Raw genomic sequence first — 23,828 nt, forward strand, 5'->3', positions numbered from 1 at the left:
TTTATCAAATGCTCAATAAAGTATTGTTTGTAGGGGCTATTTGTAAGATTTAGAAAGATCTTAATTGTATTTTTTGTATCTTTATGTCTGAAAAACTCAGGGAATCCAAGTTAATTTACGTACTTCAAGTGATAAGTGTCATTGGCATTTTCACAAGGATAAAAGACTAATGTAGCAAATAATTCACCAACTTTGGGTTTAGGATTAAATTTATAGTTCCTTTCATTCTCATCTAGTTGTAATATTTTTTCTGTTTTGTACCTGGATCTGATAAATCTGATGAAAGCTTTTGACTCATTGCTAGAAAAATGTACATGTTCATGTTTTCATAATTTCAAGGATATTATGACACTTCTGAAGTTCTTTCACACACCCAGGATAAGAACGCTTGTGACAGAGTCCCAAGAACACTCCTACAAGAGGAATCCACAATTTTTTCACAAGGCATATTGCTCAAATGTAAGGGGAGAAGAGCATTAATAAGTCATTCCTAAAAGAGAGCTAAAGAAATGATATATTTCTACCATCTGAAAGGGATGTGAATATTAACAGGTACCTCACAACTGAGACAAATTTGACATTTCTGCAGTTCAAATTTCTTCATGATGATTAACACAAGAATAGTTAAGTAATTATGGGGCGCCTGGGTGGTTCAGTTAAGCATCCATCTCTTGATTTCGGCTCAAATCATGGACTCATGGTTCTGAGTGAGAGCCCTATTGGGCTCTGTGCTGACGTGTGGAGCCTGCTTGGGATTCTTTGTCTCCCTCTCTCTCTCTGCCCCTCCCCTACTCCAGCTCTGTCTCAAAAATAAATAAACAAACATTAACAAAGAGAATAGTTAAGTAATTAAATGTAAGTGACTTAAAGAAATGAATCAAATGCACTAATGTATTTGAGAGCTTTGAAACATGGAAAGATTATACATATATGTTATGCATATGATTACTGTCTAGGACAACTGTGTATAATGAAAATTCAAAGCAAAATATAGGTTCCAGATGTTTCAAACTGCCAACCTCAAACTTTTTATTAGACATGTACCTAAGTAGCAAGAGTTTTTTTATCTCCTAATGACCAGGTTAACAGTGGTTGGAAGAGGGCATCTACCCATAAGGAATCTATTTACAATATAATCAGTTTGCTATTAACTGCTCATTAAACTAGAAACCACTGCTTTGCCTGATGTCATTTTTATCAGTTTGTACTGAAATGAGGAAAATATATAAAACATGATGAGTGAATTGTAAAGTAAAATTATTTAATGGAATTTGTTTTCATGTTCATAAGTTGGAAATTTATAAAAAGTTTGCAGCTCTATATTAGTCCATTAAACTTTATTTTTTTATTTTCTTAAGTTTATTTATTTATTTGAGAGAGAGAGGGAGAGAATCCCAAGCAGGCTCCATGCAGTCAGCACAGAGCACGATACGGGGCTCGAACTCAACGAACTGTGAGATGACCTGAGCCAAAATCAAGGGTCAGATTCTTGACCAACTGAGCCACCCAGAACTGAGCCCCCATCCACTAAACTTTAAAAGAAAGTTTGTCTTTGATATCCTAAGATGTGGTCACCAAAATGTAGTCATCTCTAGGTTGCCTACATTTGAACTTGGGATCATTTTATGTTGTGTGCTTCTTAGCTGTTTCACTTTGCCCCTGTTCTGTCATCAGCTCTCATCCATGTCTTCACCAACACCATTTCATCCTTACAACTAATTTAAAGAAATATTCATTATAGCAAATATGATAGAACAGGAAAGTATTAGGAAAAATTATTTCTAGAAAATGTAACTAGCAATCTTAAGAGAATTGGTACGCTACTTTTTTTTTCATTGTTTTAAATATAGTTCATTGTCAATTTGGTTTCCATATAACACCCAGTGCTTTCCCAACAAGTGCCTCCCTCCATGCCCATCGTCCATTTTCCCCTCTCCCCCACCCTCCATCAACCCTTAGTTTGTTCTAAGTACTTAAGAGTCTCTTATGGTTTGCCTCCCTCCCTCTCTCCTTAACTATTCTTTTCCCCTTCTCCTCCCCCATGGTCCTCTGTTAAGTTTCTCTTGTTCCACATATGAATGAAAACATGATATCTGTCTTTCTCTGCCTGACTTATTTCACTTAGCATAATATCCTCGAGTTCTATCCACATTGCTACAAATGGCAGGATTTCATTCTTTCTCATTGTCATGTAGTATTCCATTGTGTATATAAACCACATCTTCTTGATCCATTTGTCAGTTGATGGACATTTCTGCCCTTTCCATGATTTGGCTATTGTTGAAAGTGCCACTATGAGCATTGGGGTCCATGTGCCCCTATGCATCAGCACTCCTGTATCCTTTGGGTAAATTCCTAGCAGTGCTATTGCTGGGTCATAGGGGAGTTCTACTGTTAATTTTGTGAGGAACCTCCACACTGGTTTCCAGAGGGGATGCACCAGTTTACATTACCACCAACAGTGTAAGAGGGTGCCCATTTCTCCACATCCTCACCAGTATCTATAGTTTCCTGATTTGTTCATTTTAGCCACTCTAACCGTGTGAGGTGGTAACTCAGTGTGGTTTTGATTTGTATTTCCCTGATGATGAATGAGTGACATTGAGCATCGTTTCATGTGTCTGTTGACCATCTGGATGTCCTCTTTGGAGAAGTGTCTGTTCGTGTCTTCTGTCCATTTCTTCACTGGATCATTTGTTTTTTGGTGTGGAGTTTGGTGAGGTTCTTATAGATTTTGGATACCAGCCCTTTATCTGATATGTCATTTGCAACTATCTTTTCCCATTCTGTTGGTTGCCTATTAGTTTTGTTGATTTTCTTTTGCAGTGCAGCAGCTTTTTATCTTGATGAGGTCCCAATAGTTCATTTTTACTTTTGATAAGCAAAACCATCAAGAACCATTTAGAACCATCAAATGATTAGATATATCCAAACCAGTTTTGATTTGGTTTGGTTTGGATTTTGTTTGTTGTTGTTTGAGGAAGGAGGAAAATGGTGTTCACAGAAGCTGCCAAGTCTTAGAATACCATGGAGGCAATAGGTTCTGTGCTCTTTCCTTCACTCTGAGCCATCCTGTCACTGTATCTACTCTATCAGCTCCAGTTCCTTGTTTCTTTAACCTTATGGACTAAACATAGCCTTAGACCCCAGGTGGGTAAGGAACAGGTATCGTGGCATATTATTTCCTACACGTTGAGACATATTTTCTCACTAACTATCCCTACTCTGTGGATAGTCACCTCTTCAATGGAATTAATCTTTTTATAGTTTCACCTCCAAAGCAATTTTAGCAGCTTGAAAAACCATCTTAGGAATGTTGAGGGAGGGGAGAGAAATCTATTCCTTAATTATGGGGTAACTGGCAAATAGCAATGGCTCTCACTTCAAGGCACAGTCTGATCAGAGTCTCAATGTCCTTATGGCTTTCTTTGTATAGAGAAGATACCATGGGGTACTGTTTTCCTCTCAGTTTATACATTAGTTATGATCTAGGTGGTGTTGTATGTGGAGACCCTAGAGCTGTTTTAATAGGATAGAGGATTCTTCTGTAAAACTCCAGTCTGTTATGTTGGCCCTCATCTAGAAAGTCATGTGAGAACAGGCTATTTACTCATTCTGCTATTCCTAGGGTGTTGTCCTGGTCCACATGGTCCAAGCTGGTTCACACTCATGTCCATATTCCAACTATAAGGAAGAGGGGAAGGGGAGTACACGACCCTTCTCTATAAGAGAAATTGTGTACAGCACTTCCAGTCACATGACACTGGCCAGGTCTTAACCATGTAGCCACACGTAACTGCAGGAGTGCCTGGGAGAAGGTCGCCTGGGTGGCTCAATCGGTTAAACATCTGACTTCAGCTCAGGGCATGACCTCACAGCTTGTGAGTTCGAGCCCTGCGATAGGCTCTGCTGACAGCTCAGAGCCAGGAGCCTGCTTCAGATTCTGTGTCTCCTCTCTGCCCCTCCCCTGCTCATGCTCTGTCTCTGTCTCTCTCTGTCTGTCTCTCTCTCTCTCAAAAATAAACAAAAATTTAAAAAAAAAAAAGAGTGGGAAAGATACTCTTTTATTCTGGGTCAACATGTATCACGTTAAAATTTACAGATTCCTTCTTGTAGAATGCTGAAGAAAGATATTGTATAAATCGCATTCTCTACTGTATCATCTGTCAGGCTAGATTTTATGATATGGCACCCAAAATTATTACCAGGATGCCCAAGACCCACATCCTACCAACTTAGAAACCCCAGCGGAGAAAAGCAATATTTTCTGATATCTCTGGCAGATAATTCCTGCAGATATTCCTGTCTGGATGGCCAAGTTTGGTCATTTGTAATAGATGAAGTTGGTGGATGGGAATGTTGAAGACAGATAAGGAAATACCTTCAATAAAGAGTTCTAGTTCCTACAGAGACCGTAAAGAGTGCCAACAATGGGAATGTTCCAGTTATAGCATGCATTTTGTTTTGACTGGATCCTAGGATATGAGGGGAAGGTTGGAATAAAAACAACCTGGCAATATTGGTTAGCATCAGATCTTGGAAGCTTTGTATGCCAAGGCAAGGAATTGACTGTTTTTGCATAGAGTGTGAATTTATTGAGAATTTTTAAGTAGGGACTTGGCACAATTGAATTTGTTTTCTTGAGACTCTTCTGAATGTATTGACAGTGCAAGACTGTGGGAGCAAGAACAGTTAAGGGAATGCTAGTGTAGTCCAGTGAGATGATGTGGTCTCTATTAGGGACAGCAGTGCTGGGCTTGACGAGGAAGACCCAGACATGAAAGGGTAAAGAGACTGAGGTGGACCTTTAATTGTATGTTTGGGGATGAGGGAGCTTTAAGGTGTATGCAAAAGGAAGAACCATAGGCTATCTCCTAAGATTCTTGCTTGGATATTGTGTTAGGGCATAAGCCATACTTCTGAGCCATAGAGGCCTTAAGATCAAAGATGGAAACTTGTTTCTCTCCATTGAGTCTGAAAGTGAGTATTCATGGGCTGGCTAGGTGGTTCTGCCCAGTGAGGTTCTCCACGAGCCCAGTTTCCTTTATCATTTTTCCTCCAACTCCTAGTGAATCGTCCTCATCCTCGTAGGCAAAGCGCACTCACCAGAATTATATCTATATTGCAGCCTGCAGGAAAAGAGGAAAGAGGAAATGCAAAAAATTCCTTTTTTAATGGACTTTTACATAATCTTGCCATTTTTCACTGGGGAGAACTTAATCGTATCACCATATCCACCTGCAAGGTTGACTGGGAAATAGTCATTAAAGGGGTAGCTCTGTGCCCAGCTAAAAGTTGGTGTCTATTATGAAACAGACTAATAAACTAACATTTTAATATAAACATGTCCAGGCTTCCTGTATTTAAATGCAGGCAATTCACAACAGCATGCAGGCTTTATTGCTATGGTGGTCATTTCAAGTCTCCCTCCTTCCACAATAAATTCACACCCAAAAGTTAAGTTCCGTGTAATCATCTAATGATTTTTCACAAACAAATGTGCCCCTGAGATGCTTTACACACACACACACACCCGCACGCACATGCACACACGCAGAATCACATTCATCTCACACACACACACACACACATTACACAAACATATTCAGGTTTGTCTCAGCCCAAGTATTCGTAGAAATGGCATAAATTAAGCTTTCAGAGGTCAAAGCTCTCTCCCTGAATGCCTACATTTGTTTCCAGTTCCCTCTGGGTACCTACTGCTTAGTCTTCTCACTCATCCCACACGCCAACAGCTCTCCATATTACCAAAAGGAAAAAGAGGAGAATGAAGAAGAGTAATTAGCTGTCTCTGTCATGGTTGACTGAGTGGACAGTGCTGTCAGTGTATTTGAGGATCTAGGAGTCAGATCAGATTTGGAGAAGCTGGTAGATGCACGTGGCGGCCCACGTCACACCAACTTCTGATTTCAGCTGCAGTTATGGCGGGCGCTCCCAGACCATGGTAACCGGCCACTTTGCTTTTCTGGCTCAGGGCTTTCTCTTAAAAGATCATTCTCTTCTACAGTGCTCTTGCAACAGCACAGGAGTTTGAGGGGAAGTGCATCCCCCCAGAGCAGTCCTTAAGCAAGAGATGATGGAAATTGGTAGATCTATGCTGCAGCACCCCAGTTTTAAGAAAGGGACAGCTGTACAGTGCATTGTACATGGCTCTTTAGTGCATTGTACATGCTGGATTGAAACCCCATCTCCCACCACAGTAATCAATTCTGTAACACATCTTCCCTGTATTGCTTCAGGGTATGGCCCATCATGTCACATCACAGAAACTTGATTTGGCCACTGGTGATATTTTGCAAAGAAGTTTCAAATCTGAAGATTTGCTTGAGGGCAGAAGGGTAGAGAAAATTAATTAGAATGAGCAAGATGAAGCTTTAATTAGCCACAAACCAAATATGGGTTTACCCAGCCCTTAAAGGGCACAGGCAAGTCCAAACCTCACAGCCCTTCTTATAACATGACAACAACAAAAAATTCATGTTTTTATAAAAACTACACTGCCAAAAATGGTCAGCCTGAATCTCATTAACCATTAGAACAAACTTCCAGTTGACAGGAAAGACCAGCCAGAAAGATGAATTAAAACCCCTATAAAGAAGCAATTAGCAAAATCCGGAATGTGGGACACCCAGCAGGACAACAGCACAGTGTCAACAGTAATCTTCTCTCACGTGGTAAGATGTGAGGAAGTGGAAAACCCAAGCATGGGCTATTCTTTACAAGGGAATGAATGGTACCTAGTGAAGGAGAGAATACCTCAGATTGTGGTTTTGGTTGCTTTGAGTCTTAGGCACTTTCCTATGCATGGGCAGAAATCCATTGAGAGAATAATGAGGAGCCTGAGCCCAGGAGCTCAGGGGAAGGGAGAAGATAGACCAAAGCCCAAGGGTCAGGATATACCGGAACAAGAGCCACAACCTTTCTTCTTCCAAACCTAGAGGAAGAAAAGGAGACTTATGGACGGGGACCTGGCTGGCTCAGTCGGAAGAGCATATGTCTCTTGATCTCAGGGTCATGAGTTCGAGCCCCATGTTGGATGTATTAAAAAATCTTTTAATAAAAATAAATTCAAAAAGAAACAGAGTTCATAGAGATAGAGATGTATTTCTTATTTTTTTCTTTGAATTAGCATGCAAATGTTTCCGCTGAAAGAAAGGAAACAGCTTGGAGGAGAGGGTACATCTACTGAGTGGTGAGTTTCATAAGGGCTGGGGAGATAAGGTCTACCTCTTTACATCCCTCAACAACACCATGCATAACACCAATGAATAGAGCTTAAGACCAGAGATGTTACCATAAAATAAGACTGTGCATATCCTAGATCTTGACAATATAATATATATTACAAAAATTTCTATTTTAAAAATAATCTTTAAGTACGTTAAATTTCTTTATATCATTCTTTATATTGTTTTACAGAGAGAGAATGGAGGAGAGGGGCAGAGGAAGAGAGAGAGAATCTCAAGCAGACTGCATGCCCAGTGCAGAGCCCTATGTGGGGCTCCATCCCACAATCCTGGGATCATGACCTGAGCCAAATTCAAGAGTGGAACACTCAACTGACTGAGCTACCCAAGACACCCCTTTATATTGTTTTAATCACAAGGTGATTCTTGATTTTTCATCAGTTAGAATCATAGAATACTTTTCTTATTCAAACCTAAAGAACTTTAAATAATATAGCAAGGGTCACACTGCCAGTTTATTAATAACACTGAAATTAGAGCTGTTTCCTGTCTCTTAAATCAGGGCACTTTCTAGTGTACCTTCTTGCCTCTCGAGTATCATTTATGATGACATCTTCACCATTTTTCAATATGTATACCGCCTCAAGCATAGGACTGAGAAAGTAAAATCTCAGTTGTTTTGCTTGAGATATATTCTGTCCTCCAGTCTAGTTTTTATGTGCCATAGAGCACTAAATCTGGAATCTGCACCCCATAGTAAGAACTCTGAATAAAGAGATCTCCAGACTTAACACAAAGTCATCTCAGCATAATTGAGGAAAAAAATGAAAAATTGGCTTTAGTTCAAAATAAAACCCAATAAAACCTCCAGTGATCAAATTATAAGTTTTATATATCAAAAGATGTAGTATGATTTTTAGTGTTTTGACCATTTCAGTTCAAATACAGTTCAGTAATCTGAAATCAAAACATTGAGTTAGTTGAATACATTTTGAAGTTTTCTTATAGTTAAGTTCACAGTTATGATGTTAAATATGTCAAAGGTAATAATAAAGTACACTTTCTCAAATACTACCTCGGTTCTATGTGCTTACTGAAAACCGTTTTAATATATATTTGAGGAGCAATGAAACAGCCTCTAAATTTGCATCTGTTTGCACAGTATTGAGGTTCAGATTTAAAGATATGACTATCTCATTTTATTTCAAAATATAATCTAAATTTATCAAAAGTCTGTACACATTTCTCATCATGAAATTTTGAATTACAGCTAGAATCAATATTAACTATATGATATAATGTTTGAGGTCTCTGAAATGTCAAGGACTGTTAATATAGTCAGTTTCTGATTTTCTAGGAACTCAGGTCCTTCTTTTTTTCCATGCTGGCTGTCTACCAGTTGTGTCTGTGAATGTTCAAGAGAAGATAAGGAATGGAGAGCTGGAATCAGTCAACTGAATTGCTTGTCAGGAGACTCAGAAGATTTGGAGAAAGGTGAGGCACAACCAAGTATTTAAAATAAGATCTCTAAACTAAGGGTCCTATTTATTTTCCTCTATGTGGTTACATCAAGTTTTCCCAGCACCATTTGTTAGAGACTATTCTTCCCTTGTTGGTTATTCTTGACTCCCTTGCCAAATATTGATTGACTTCATATGCAAGAGTTTTTTCTGGGCTCTCTATTATATTCCATTGATCCATGTGTCTATATTTACGCCAGTGGCACACTTATAATTATTATAGTTTTATAATACAGTCACACCTTGATTTATTGTGCTTTGTTTTATTGCACTTCACAGATATTGTGGGGTTTTGTTTTGTTTTGTTGTTTTTTTGGTCTTTTTACAAATTGAAAGTTTGTGGCATTCCTGCATTGAGCCCATCTATTGGCATCGTTTTTCCAACAGCATTTGCTCACTTTGTGTTTGTGTGTCATGTTTTGGCAATTCTTGCAATATTTCTGAATTTTCATTATCATACTTGTTATGGTGGTCTATAATCTTTGGTATCACTATAGTAATTGTTCTGGGGTACCACAAATCTCACCCATATAAGATGGCAAAGCTTAATCGATAAATGTTTTGTGTATTCTGACTGCTCCACTGACCTGCTGTTTCCCTGTCTCTCTTCCTCTCCTTCGTTTTCACTGTTCCCTGAGATACAACAATATTGAAATGAGGCCACTGCAGAGGCCTCTAAGCGGTCAAAGGAAAGGGAGAGCTGCACTTCTCTTACTTTAAATCAAAAGCTAAAAATGATTATGCTTAGTGAGGAAGGCATGTCAAGAGCCAACATAGGCCAAAAGCTAACTCTTGTACCAAACAGCTAAATTTTGAATGCAAAGGAAAAGTTTCTAAAGTAAATTAAAAGTGCTACTGCAGTGAACACATGAATGATAAGAAAATGAAAGAGCTTATTACTGTTTTAGTGGTCTGGAATGAAGATCAAACCAGGTACAACATTCCCTTAAGCCCAAGTCTAATCTAGAGCAAAGCCCTAACTCTCTTCAGTTCTAAGAAGGCTGAGAGAGGGGAGGAAGCTGCAGGAAAAAAATGTGAAGCAAGCAGAAATTGATTAATGAGGTTGAAGGAAGGAAGTTGTCTCAGGGCGCCTGGGTGGCTCAGTTGGTTAAGCCTTTGACTCTTGATTCCAGATCAGCTCATGATCTCACAGATCATGAGACAGCACAGAGCTTGCTTTGGATTCTCTCTTTCTCAAAATAAATAAAAATGAACTTTAATAAAAACAAAAAACAGAAGCTGTCTCCATAACATAAAAGTGCAAGGTGAAGCAGTAAGTACTGATATAGAAGCTGCAGCAAGTTATCCAGATCTAACTGAAATAATTAATGAAGGTGGCTACACTAAACAACAAATATTCAGTGTAGATGAAATAGCCTTCTATGGGAAGAAGGTGCCATCTAGGACTTTCACAACTGCTGTGCTTTTATAATCACGCCTTTTCCTTCCTCACTTCCATACCCCTTGCCAACCCTAGACTGTAATCCATACTTGTAATTTTTTTATTAACAGAATGTTATATAAATGCCACCATATGGTATGTAACCTTTTGAGATTTTTTTTCACTCAGCATAATTCTCTTGTGATCTATCCAAGTTTTCTGTGTATCAGTAATTCACTTCTAGATGTAGACATTCCAAATGATGTAGTAACAATCCCTGCAAAATCTCCTCCTCCATAAAAGCAATGAAAACACTAACAAAAACTCTTAAAATAAATTTATTGGAATGATGGAAATTAACTAAAGGCCCACTACATTCTGAGAAGTGTTTATTCAAGAAAAACAGACAAATCTTAATAAAAACAGTAAGCCTTGTGGCATTTTAACACGCCTTAATCTCATCCCTCTCTCCTCAGCTTTATGGGAGCCTTAAAATTCAACAACTTCACAACTCTAGTACCTGTAAAAAATAGTAATTTAGCAGCCACTGGAGGAGACATAATGGATTTGGAGATCCCTAAAAGCCCTATCCCCAGAGATTTGCTTCTCTGATGGCTCACTTAAAAGCTCCATTACCAGGACTCATCTTTATTTGACCTATTTCAGAGTACACTCTGTGAAAAACATCTTAGCATACAGGGTTTTTGAAAAAAAAAAATCAGTGACACAACAAAAGAAAAAAATAGGTAAATTGGACTTAATCAAAATTGAACTTTTGTTCTTCATATGATACCATCAATAAAATGAAAAGACAATGTAAACAGAGAAATTATCAAGTTATATATCTGATAATAGATCTGTGTCTAGAATTGTAAAAAACTCATACAATTCAATAATAAAAAATATGAATGAAGGGTTTGTATGGACGTTTCTCTAAGTGACCAACAAGCACAAGAAAAAATGTTCAACATCAATAGTCACTAAAGAAAATACAAATCAAAACTGTAATGAGCTACCCCTCATACCTACACAGATTGCTAGAATCAAAAACAAAATGAGGGATGGATGGCTGGCTCGGTCAGTGGATCATGTGACTCTTCATTGCAGGGTTGTGGGCTCAAGCCTCTCATGGGTGTGGAGACTACTTAAAAAGAAAATCTTTTTAAAAAAATGAAATGAAATAAACAATAACAACGTCAAAAAAACTGGAAAATAACAAATGCTGGGAAGGATATGGAAAAAATGAAATCCCCATAACCTGCTGGTGGGAATCTAAGTGGTACAGTTACATTGGAAAACCAATTGCAGTTCTTCAAAAAGTTAAACAGAGTTACCATATGACCTGACAATATCACTTTTAGGTACATACCCAAGAGAATTGAAAACACGCATCTAGAAAAAACAAAGAGTAGGAAAAAACTAAATGCCCATCAAGTAATAAATGAATGGGGAAAATGCCAATATCAATGCAATGGAATATTATTTGGCCATGAGTGGGAATAGAGTTCTGATACATGTTATGGCATGGATGAACCTTGGAAACATGTTAAGCGAAAGAAGACAGACACAGAGGACACATATTGTATGATTCCATTTGAATGAAATATCCAGAACAGCCAAACCCATGGAGACAGCAGAAAGTAGATAAGTAGTTAACTAGGACTGTGGGGCCACACATATGGAGCATCAGGAGGAAATAGATATTCACTGCTAACAGGTATGGAGTTTCGGGAGGGCAATGAAAATATTTTGAAATTCATGGTGATTGCTATACAACATCTACACAGTTTAGATATCTAGTTTTTATTATCATGACTGTAGTAAAATTGAGTGAATTGTAAAGCATGAGAGGATGAACTCTGTGAAGACTTCCAAGGAAGATGGTGAAGTGGAAAATCCTGGACTCACCTCGTCCCGTGAATACACCTAGGTAACACCACATCTGTGTAAATACCCAGAAAATGCCCCGAAGCCTGGCGGAATAGTCTCTCCACAGTTAAATGTAGACAAGAGACCACACTAAAGAGGTGGGTAGAGATGTGGCCAGGAGCCACAGTCCCTGTGGGAGAGATGCCATTGGGCAAAGAGGGGAGAGGAACAGACCCCCATCAGGTACCGCAGGCCTGGGGAACTCTCACTAGAAAGACAAATCCCCATACCTTTGGGGGATTTTTGAAAACCAGAGATGCCTAACATCAGAAGTTCTTACAATGAGTGGTGCTTAACACCTAGAACTTTAAATATCACCGGACTCAGCTCTGGGAGAGCCAGAGGGTGATAGGAATCTGAGTCCCCACCTTTAAAGAGAAAGCAAACAAACAGCCCTGCTGACATACAACATAGAAGCAGCAGGCTGAGAACTGCCTGGGGTATATGAGGGAGATTTATTTCTCCATCTCAGAGCATGTGCTAGAGGGACAGGGATCTTTGGGTGACTTCTTCAAAAGCATCTGACCAGTGGGCAAGTGCCATTTCCCTCTCCGAACCCCTAACCTAGTTGCACAGACACCTGCAGGAACCAGCACAGTGCCAACACTCTCCACCTAGCCTGGTAACAGTGTGCCTCTCTACTGCTCACGTTCTGCAGACACATGCCCTCCATCCCATCCTTGGCAAGAGCTTTCCAGGTGGCTGCAAGGCCCCTCCCTCAAAGGACCAGCACCAGCCTTGCTAACTGTGTGCCTAGACCCTGTGTTCTTCTGCAGACCTCTTCCTTCCAACATGCCCTTGGCAGGAGTCGATCCAAAGCAGTGTCACAAGCTTGGCACTGTGCAAACAGTCCAGCACCACTCCAAAGTGACCTGCCCTAACGAAAGGGATAGATAACCACACACATCAGTCTAACTAAGGCCCCACCCCTGGGCTAGGGGCAGACCTCTGGTCAAACTGCAGGCCACGCCCACCAACAAAAGCTTCTCAGGGGACAACACAGGGAGAGCACCCCGAAGCTCAGAGCTACTGCAGCTCTGGCAAATGTCTTATCTGACTCAACACAAGGCCGAGGCAGCCCCCTGACTGGCCCACTAACAACCCAGGGATGAAATCTTACCCACAAAAGGCAAAGAAAACCATTGCAGATGACTGAACTGAAGGCAAAGGTTGCTCACCCACAACAGTAGGGTGTATCATGTCATTTGATAGTGATTGCATTAAAGATGTAGATTGATTTTTGTAGTATGGACATTTTAACAATATTTGTTCTAACCCATTAGCATGTTTTCAGAGCACAGGTTTTCCACCACCGTGGTTAAGATTATTCTTATGTATTTTATTATTTTTGGTGCAATTGTAAATGGAATTTTTCTCTTGATTTCTCTTTCTGCTACTTATTAGTGTATACAGATGCAATGGATTCCTGTATATTGATTTTGTATCCTGAGACCTTACTGAATTCATTTATCACTTCTAGTAGTGTTTTGGTGGAGTCTTTAGGGCTTTCTCTATATAGTATCACATCATCTGCAAATAGTGACAGTGTTACTTCTTCCTTACCAATTTGGATATATTTTATTTCCTTTTGTTGTCTGCTTGCTGTGGCTAGGACTTCCAGTACAATGTTGAATAAAAGTGGTGAGGGTGAGCATCCTTGTGTTCCTAATCATAGGGGAAAAGCTCCCAGTTTTTCACCATTGAGTATGATGTTCACTGTGGGTTTTGCAAATATAGTCTTCCTTATGTTGAAGTATGTTGCCTATAAACCTACTTTGTTGAGGGTTTTTATCATGAATGGATGTTGTCTTTGTCAAATGCTATTCTACATCTCCTGAAATGATCCTATAATTTTTATCCTTTCTTTTGTTGATGTGATGTATCACATTGACTGATTTGTGAATATTGAAACTACCCTTGCATTTCAGAAATAAACCCTACATGATTGTGATGAATGATTTTTTTTTAATGTACTGCTGGGGGCACCTGGTTGGCTCAGTTGGTTAAGCATCTGACTTTGGCTCAGGTCATGATCTCACAGTTTGTGTGTTCAAGCCCCATGTCAGACTCTGTGCTGACAGCTTGGAGCCTGGAGCCTGCTTTGGATTCTGCATCTCCCTCTCCCCTCTCACTCCCCACTTGCTCATGCTGTGTCTCTTTCTCTCTGTTAATTAATTAATTAATTAATTAATATCTCTGTCTCTCTCAGTGTCTTTATCTGGTTTTGTTATAAGGGTAATTAACTGCTGGTAATCAATCTGTTCAAATTTTCTTGTTTTTCCTGATACAGTTTTGGGAGGTTATATGTTTCTAGGAATTTATCTATTTCTTTTAGGCTGTCCAATTTGTTGGCATAAAATTTATCATAATTATCTCTTATTATCCTTTATATATCTGTAGTGTCAATTGTAGTTTCTCCTCGTTCACTTCTGATTTTATTTTAGTTCTCTCCGTTTTTAATGAGTCTAAGTACTTATCAATTTTGCTGATCTTTTCAATGAACCAGCTTCTGATTTCATTGATCTGTTTTATTATTATTTTTTAGTTTCTATTTCATTTATTCCTGCTCTAATCTTCATTATCTTCTTTCTTCTACTGGTTTTGTTTACTCTTTCTTTTAGCTCCTTCAGGTGTAAGGTTAAGTTGTTTATTTAGATCCTTCTTGAGGTAGGCGTGTTTTGCTATAAACTTATGTCTTAGGACAGCTTTTTCTGTATCCTAAAAATTTCAAACTATTGTATTTTCATTTGTTTCCATGCATTTTTAAATTTTTTCTATGATTTCATTGTTGACTCATTCATCATTTAGTAGCATGTTATTTAACCTCTATGTATTTTTGTTCCTTTCCTTATAGTGTTGTGGTTGGAAAAGATGCATGGTATAACTTCTTTATCATTTGTTGAGACTTGTGTTTTGGCCTACTATGCATCTATTCTAGAGAATGTTCCATGTGCACTTGAAAAGGATGTGTATTCTGCTATTTTAGGATGGAGTGTTCTGAATATATCCTTTAGATCCATCTGGTTTAATGTGTCATTCAAGGTCACTGTTTCCTTTTTGATTTTCTGTCTGGATGATCTATCCTTTGATGTAATTCTGGTGTTAAAGTACCCTACTATTATGGTATTACTATTTATTACTTCCATAATGTTTGTTATTAGAAGCTTTAAGTATTTGGGTGGCCCATGTCCAATTCATAAATATAATTGTTATATCTTCTTTTTGTTCTCTTTATGGTTATATAGTATCCTTCTTTGTTTCTTGTTACAGGCTTTGTCTTAATGTCTATTTTGTTGATATAAACATTGCTATCCTGGCAGGCCTAACAATGTGGACAGTGGGCAGTGTGGTCTGGGACACACTGGGAGAGACAGCTCCCCTTCTAGGAGTGCATTTGGGAGAGGTGGCTCTGCCTCTCAGAGGACGGAAGAGCTATTGGGCACTATTGCACTGCCCCATTCATTAGCCAGAGCAGAGACACACCTGCTGAGGACAGCTAACCTGGAAGCCAGCTTTTAGCTGAGCTTTACCATAAACTCCAAGCCCCTGTGAGTTTGTGAGACTGCCCTTCTGGGACAAACTAGCACCAGCCATAGTGTGGCAAGACCCTCCCCTAGAGGATCAGTGCAGGTCCCACACCATACCGGGTCCCTTAAATTTGGAGTTTTGAAAGACTGCTGGTGCACCTGAGATAAAACACAGGAGCACTGCGCCTCCAGGTGGACAGACAGCTCAGACAGGATGGACACAGGGATCTCAGAGATGCCTGTGACACATGAGGTGAGATTGCCCGCTCTTCTGTGAGAGCTTCCTGAGCAGTGGAAGGCACAACTACCCTCTCCAAGAACGAGAGAGGGGACTGAAGCTATTCGCCCCTCCCACCCTCACCCCCCACCGAGCATCACAGACGGACACAGTGAGTGGCACAGTGTCCACAGTGGAGGTCTGAGTTGCTTATACCAAGTCCCACCCCTCTGTACCCTGCAGATGCTTTTTTACTAGGGAAAGTGTGCCTGAGAGCCAGAGCATCAGCGGGCCCCTCCCCCAGAAGACCAGCACACATCCCCCATAGGCACCAAGTCTACTGACTACAGAGTGCTGCAAAGCTTCAGCTCTAGGGGAAATACAATCTAGACTCTTTTAACAAGCTGACCAAAGCACACCTAGTTAAAACTCACTACGCGCTGGATAAAGACCAAACACTCCCCACTAAAGGCAGGGAAAAACTCTGCACAGGATTCATGTAAGTGAAAGAGCAGCCAAAACACAACAGCAGAATACACACAACATACACCAGAAACACTTCCTGGATTGCCAGGCCCTGGAGAGTATATGACCTCTTCTTAATATAGCCATTACTCTCAGGAGCAGGAAACATAACAGGCTTTCCTAACACAGATGAAAGAGACTAGACAAAATGCCAATATGGAGGAATTCATCCCAAAAGAAGGAACAAGAAAAGGTCATGGACAGGGATCTAATCAAAACAGATGTAACTAATATGGCTGAACCAGAATTTTAAAAAATCATTAGGATACAAGCTGGGCTTGAGAAAAGCATAGAAGACACCAGGGAGTCCCTTGCTGCAGAGATAAAAGACCTAAAAAGTAGTCAGGCCAAAATTTAAAATGCTGTAACTGAGATGCAAAACTGACTGGTTGTCAGATCACAAAGATGGAAGAAGCAGAGGAATATAAAATTATGATATGTGATATGAAGTAACAGAATATAAAATTATGGAAAGTAATAAAGCAGAAAAGAAGAGAGAAAGAAAATACTGAATCATAAATGTAGATTTAGGAGAAATCAAGGACTCCATAAAGCATAATAACATTAGTATCATAGGAGTCCCAGAAGAAGAGAGGAAAAAAGGGACAGAAGGTTTACTTGAACAAATTAGAGCTGAAAACTTTCCTAATCTGGGGAAGGAGCAAACATCCAAATCCAGCAGGCACAAAGAACTCCCACCAAAATCGACAAAAGCCAGCCAACACCAAGACATATCCTAGTAAAAGTTCCAAAATAGAAAGAAAAGGGGAAGATCCTGAAAGCAGCAAGGGGGAAAAAAGTCCCTAACTTGCTAGGGAAGACAAGTAAGATTAGCAGGAGATCTATCCACAGAAACTTGGCAGGCCAGAGGGGAGTGTCATGATATATTCAATGTGCTGAATAGGAAAAATATGCCACGAAGAACACTTTATCCAACAAGCCTGTCATTGGGAATAGAAGGAGAGATTAAGAATTTCCTAGACAAACAAAAACTAAAGGAGTTTGTGACCATTAAACCAGCTCTTCAAGAAATATTAAAGGGGCCTCTTTGAGTGGGAAGGAAAGATCATAAGCAACAAAGACTTGAAAGGAACAGAGAAAATCTCCAGATACACACAACTTTACAGGAAATAAACTGGCACTAAATTCATATCTACCAATAATCACTCTGAATGTAAATGGACACAATGCTCCAATCAAAAGATATAGAATATCAAAATGAATTGAAAAAAAAAAAACAAAACAAACAAGACCTTTCTATAGGCTGCCTATAAGCGATTCATTTTAGACCTAAAGACACCTCCAGATTGAAAGTGAAGGAATGGAGAACCATCTATCATGCTAATGGATGTCAAAAGAAAGCCAGAGTAGCTGTAGTTATATCAGACAAACTAGATTTTAAACCAAAGACTGTAACAAGAGATGAAGAAGGGCACTTTATCATGGTTAAGGGGCCCTTCCATTAAAAAGATCTAACAATTGTTATGTTTATGCCCCCCAAATTGGAAATTCCAAATATAGAAGTCAATTAATAACAAAGAAATTCATTGAGGCATGCCTAGGTGGCTCTGTTGGTTAAGCATATGACTCTTGATTTTGGCTCAGGTCATGATCTTATGGTTCATGAGACTGAGCCCAGCATTGGGCAGAGCTTGCTTGGAATTCTCTCTTTCTTCCTCTCTCTCTCTGTCTCTCTCTCTCTCTCTGTCTCTCTCTGTCCCTCCCCTGGTCACATGGTCTCTCTCTCCTCTCTCAAAATAAATAAGGAAACATTAAAAAAAAAAAAAGAACTCACTGATAATAATAAAATAATAGTAGGGGACTTTAACACTCCACTTAGAGCAAAGGACAGATCATCTAAGCAGAAAATCAACAAGGAAACAATGGCTTTGAATGACACACTGGACCAGATGGACTTAATAGATATATTCAGAGCATTTCATCCTAAAGCAGCAGAATACACATTCTTTCTGAGTGCACATGGAACATTCTCCAGAATAGATCACATACTGCACCACAAATTAGGCCTCAACAAATACAGATTAAGATCATACCATGCATATTTTCCAACCGTAACACTATGAAACTCAAAGTCAACAACAAGAAAAAATGTGGAAAGACCACAAATACATGGAGGTTAAAGAACACCTTACTAAAGGATGAACCAGGAAATAAAAAAGAAGTTTAAAAATACATGGAAGCAAATGAAAAGGAAAACATGACAGTCCAAAACCTTTGGGATGCAGCAAATGCAGTCACAAGAAGGTATTATATAGCATTACAGGCCTACCTCAAGAAGCAAGAAAAGTCCCAAGTGCACAACTTAACCTTCCTCCTAAAGGAGCCAGGAAAGGAATAGCAAATAAACCCTAAAGCCAGCAAAAGAAGGGAAAAAATAAGGTTATAACAGAAATAAAGGACATAGAAACAGGAAAATCCAATTAATAAATGGGCAGAATACATGAATAGTCATGTCTCCAAAGAAGATATACAGATGGCTGACATATGACACATCATTCTTCATCAGAGAAATTAAAATTAGAACCAAAATGAGATATTACCTCTTACTTGTCAGAATGGCTAAAATAAAAAACACAAGAAATTACAAGTGTTGTTGAGGACATGGAGAAAAAAGAATGCTTGTGCACTGTTGGTGGGAATGCAAACTTGTGCAGCCATTCTGGAAAACAGTATCTCGGAGGTTCTTCAAAAAATTAAAAATAGAAATACCAGGGTGCCTAGGTGGCTCAACAGGTTAAGTGTCTGACTCTTGATGTCAACCCAGGTTGTGATCTCATGGTTCTTGAGATCTGTGTTTGCTGTTCTGACAGCGTGGAACCTACTTGGGATTCTCTCTTTGTCTCTCTCTGCCCCTCCTCTGCTCTCTCTCTCTATCTTGGGATTCTCTTTTCCCCTCTCTCTGTCCCTCCTCTCCTCTTTCTCTCTCTCTCTCTCTCAGGAGTCTCTCTCTCCCTCTATCTGCCCCTCCTCTGCGCTTTCTCTGTCTCTCTTTCTGTAAATAAATAACATAAAAAATAGAAATAACATATGATCCAGTAATTCAACTACTGAGTATTTACCCAAAGAATATGAAAACACTATTTGAAAAGATATATGCATCTCTATGTTTATTGTAGCATTATTTACAATAGCCAAATTATAGAAGCAACTCAAGTGTCCATCAATAGGTGAACGGATAAAGAAGAGGTGGTATTATATACAATGGAATATTATTCAGCCATTAAAAAGAATGAAATCTTGCCATTTGCAGCAACATGGAAGATTCTAGAAGGTATAGTGCTAAGTGAAATAAGTCAATCATAGAAAGACAAATACCATATGATTTCACTCATATGTAGAATTTAAAAACAAAACAAATTAACAAAGGAAAAATAAAGAGACAACCCAAAAAACAGACTCTTAACTATAGAGAACAAACAGATGGTTATAAGAAGGAAGGTAGATGGAAGATGGAGGAAATAAGTGAAAGGGATTAAGAGTCACACTATCATGATGAGCACTGAGTAATGTAAAGAATTGTTGAATCACTATATTATACACCTGAAATTAATATAGCACTGTATGTTAATCATACAAAATTAAAATTTAACAAATAAGTAAATAAATAACATTAACTTTATGGTATGTGAACTTATATCTCAATAAAGCTTTTTATCTTTTTAAAAAATACTTAATTTCCTTTTCATTGCTGAAAATATTTCATAGAATGTATGTACCACAGTTTCTTTACCCACTCACCAACTGAAAGACATTTAGCTTTGTTGCTAGTTTTTGCCTATTATTAGTAAAGGAATGATAGATATGAAAAAAAACCCACATTTGAAATACACAATTCTTTTTTTTAATACTTTATTGTCAGGTTGGTTTCCATATAACACCCAGTGCTCATCCCCACAAGTGCCCTCATCCATGCCCATTACACCCCTTCCCCTCCCTCCCACCCCCATCAGCCCTCAATTTGTTCTTGGCATTCAAGAGTCTCTCATGGTTTGCCTTCCTCCCTCTCCCCCACTATTTTTCCCCTTCTTCTTCCTCCGTTAAGTTCCTCCTAATCCTCCTATACATGCAAACATATGGTGTCTGTCCTTCTCTGCCTGACTTATTTCGCTCAGCATAACTCCCTCAAGTTCCATCCAGGTTGCTACACATGGCCAGATTTCATTCTTTCTCATTGCCATGTAGTATTCCATTGTATGAATATACCACATCTTCTTGATCCATTCGTCCGTTGATGGACACTTAGGCTCTTTCCATGTTTTAGCTATTGTTGAGAGTGCTACTATGAACATGTGCCCCTATGCATCAGCACTCCTGTATCCCTTAAACAAACAATTCTTATTCTCATGTTGAAACCACCCAATTTGGAGGAATTTGAGTCAAAATAATAATAATGCTTCAGTTAGCAATTTTGTTTCTTTTTTTTTCTTAGTTTCTTTTTAATGTTTATTTATTTTGAAAAAGAAAGAGCAGGGGAGGGGCAGAGAGAGAGGGAGACAAAGAATCTGAAGCAGGCTCCATGCTATCAGCACAAAGCCCAATGCAGGACTCGAACCCACAAACTGTGAGATCATGACCTAAGCTAAAATTGGACACTTAACTAACTGAGCCACCCAGGTGCCCCAGCAGTTTTGTTTCTTAAATATTTTTTATTGATAAACTGTAAGACTCCATTCTCTATTTCTCCACTTTACTAAAGCTTATGATATACTTAAAGTCACTATTTATAATATATCTATATTCTATACTGAAATATAGAGAGAACAGTAGTTCTCTGCTTTATCGAGTATCAGGGTCCATTGTTTTATTTCCTACAGGGCTTTTCTCACATGTCAGAAATATTACTGTATTGATGTATATACTCTTTATTTTCTATCTCCTGCACTAGAATGTGCACTCCATCATAAGAGAGGCCATGTTTATTTTTTTAACCTGTTCCTAGCATTGCATCATACATGGAGTTGGTGCTCACTATTGAGAAAATAAATGAATGTGTTTGGTCGTTGTTTGCATTTATATGACAAACACCTGCATTTATAGATCTCATCCTTTACTGAATTATCTATCTTTGAGAGAAAGCTATTTATTATTGCACCATTTTTTCCTGGTTGTTATAGCAACCCACTGTCCTCCTGAGCTACAAGTGAATTCTGATGTATTTATCTTCCCAGAAGAACAAACAGCATTTTCAGTTATGAAATAATGATGCTGTTATAAATCACATTTGTCATACTATAAAGGGGCATTGAGAGTTTTTCTATCTTCTATAAAGATGGCAAAAGACTAGAAGGGAAAAAAAATCTGTTCAATCCAATATATGCTAGGAAAAAAACCAAACAAACAAAACAGTATGACCCTCATCTCTACCCCTAACCTTTTTATATTTACTCCAAGTTCTCCATATTTCCACAAGCATCTGTGTATTTGGTTATGTTTTTTATCCAAACTATTTCAGCAAAATTTATCTTCAGTATCCTAGTCTCATTAAATGAAATAATGTATGTAGTATATAATACAATGTTTGGCATGAAGTATATTTTCAATAAATATTAGTGCTTAATAATATTATAGACAAAATGTTCAGCATACCATAAAAGGTATCAGTCACACCAAGAACCATGAAAATCACAACCTGAATAAGACGATTAACTAAAGTCAACATACATGAATCGTAAGTTGAAATTAAATTACTTTAGTAACTTACTATAAAGTCTCTTGAAGTGGCTGGAGAAAAATGGAGTATCTCAGCAAAGAGATTGAAGTTATAAAGTACCAAGTGGGAATTATAAAATTGTAAGATATAATAACAGAAATAAAACAACTATTCTACTGGATGGACCCAAAAGTATAGTGCAGATAATAGAAGATAGAATCACTGTTGTTCAGGAAAGATCAGTAGAATCCATTCAATATGAAAAACAGACAGGAAAGTAAACTAGAGGAAACTGAACTGAATAGAGCCTCAGGGACCTGAGACAATAACAAAATAACCAACATTTGTATTATTAAAGTCCCATGCAGGGGGGGTGAGGGAGGAAGAGTCTTGAATCAAATATATATACATATGTATGTATGTATGTATGTATATATATTCTATATATTTGAGGAAATAATTGCTGAAAATTTCAGAAATAATTCAGAAATAATTGCTGAAAATAATTGCTGAAAATTTCCCATATTTTTACACAAACTTACATATTCAAGAAGCTGAGCAAACCCCAAATGGGACAAACCTAAAGAAATCCATTCCGTGATACATCATAATTAAAATTCTTGAAACTAATAACAAAGAAAAACTGTTGAAAGAATCCAGAAAGAAATGACTCATTGCCTGTAGGACAACATCAATATATCAGTGGATTTCTCATCTGAAACCATGGAGAATGGAAGAAAGTGGCACAGCACTTTTTAAATATTAAAAGAAAAGAACTATCAACTGCAGAGCCTACATCCAGCAAAATCATCCTCTAGGAATAAAGGGGAAGTAAAGACAATCTCAGATGAAAGAAAATTAAAAGAAGTTGTTGCTAACAGATCTATTCTTTTTTTTTTTTTAAATAGTTTATTGTCAAGTTGGTTTCCATATAACACCCAGTGCTCATCCCTNTGCTAACAGATCTATTCTTAAAGACTGGAAAAGAAATCATAAAAGAAAATATCTTGTATTAGGAAGGAAGAAGGAACAGAAAAACCAGAAATATAAATACATACAAAAGTATGTTATTAATCATACAATGGCATATTTTATAAATCATAACATTTATAAATCATATTTGACAACTGGACAAAATTATAACACCATCTGATATTCAAGATAATGATGATTAAAAGTAGATTGTCACACTCCACTCAAAAATGGTAAAATGTTGATTATAATAGACTGTGATAGGTCACATATGTGCTTTTTAATACCAAAGCAACCACTACAAAGCATACAGGGGTGCCTGGGTAGCTCATTCAGTTAAGCATCTGACTCTTGATTTCAGCTCAGGTCATGAACTCATGATTTGTGAGATCCAACCTTGCATCAAGCAGGCTCTGTGCTAGCACTTGGGATTCTCTCTCTCCCTCTCTCTCTCTGCCCCTCCTCTGCTCACACTCTAGAAAGAAAGCAAGAGAAAGAAAAAAGAAAGAAAGAAAGAAAGAAAGAAAGAAAGAAAGAAAGAAAGAAAGAAAGAAAGAAAGAAAGAAAGAAAGGAAGGAAGGAAGGAAGGAAGGAAGGAGGGAGGGAAAGAAAGGAAAAAGAGAAAGGAAGAAAGAAGAAAAGAAAGGAAGGAAAGAAAGAAACATTATAAGAACATACACATCTGTGCACTCAAAATACCACAAACAAATACAGATAAATCCCCAAAAATGTTCAGGTAACTCACAGGAAGGCAAGAAAAGAGAAAAAGAGGAACAAGAACCAGAGAAAACAAAGACAAAATAAATAATAAAATGGGAAGCTTAAATGCTAGCATATCAATAATCACCTTAAATGCAAGTGGTCTAAATATACCAATCAAA

General features: G+C 38.2%; 2 protein-coding genes across 2 annotated transcripts in view; both read left to right on the forward strand.

Moving 5' to 3' along the window:
• MTRF1 (mitochondrial translation release factor 1) overlaps positions 1-7,515 on the forward strand; it is an 88,261-nt gene extending 80,746 nt beyond the window's left edge. Inside the window, exon 13 of the transcript XR_013335537.1 lies at positions 7,438-7,515. The gene's annotated coding sequence lies outside the window, so the exon portion shown is untranslated. The remainder of the gene's footprint in view (positions 1-7,437) is intronic.
• Positions 1-23,828, forward strand: part of LOC144232832 (kelch repeat and BTB domain-containing protein 7-like) — a 59,663-nt gene that overhangs the window by 5,144 nt on the left and 30,691 nt on the right. The window contains exons 2-3 of the mRNA XM_077765673.1: positions 7,438-7,624; positions 8,563-8,699. Coding sequence (XP_077621799.1) covers positions 7,438-7,624; positions 8,563-8,699 — 324 coding nt within the window. The remainder of the gene's footprint in view (positions 1-7,437; positions 7,625-8,562; positions 8,700-23,828) is intronic.

Source organism: Crocuta crocuta, unplaced genomic scaffold, assembly GCF_008692635.1.
Source record: "Crocuta crocuta isolate KB4526 unplaced genomic scaffold, BGI_CrCroc_1.0 scaffold75, whole genome shotgun sequence".
NCBI lineage: Eukaryota > Metazoa > Chordata > Mammalia > Carnivora > Hyaenidae > Crocuta > Crocuta crocuta.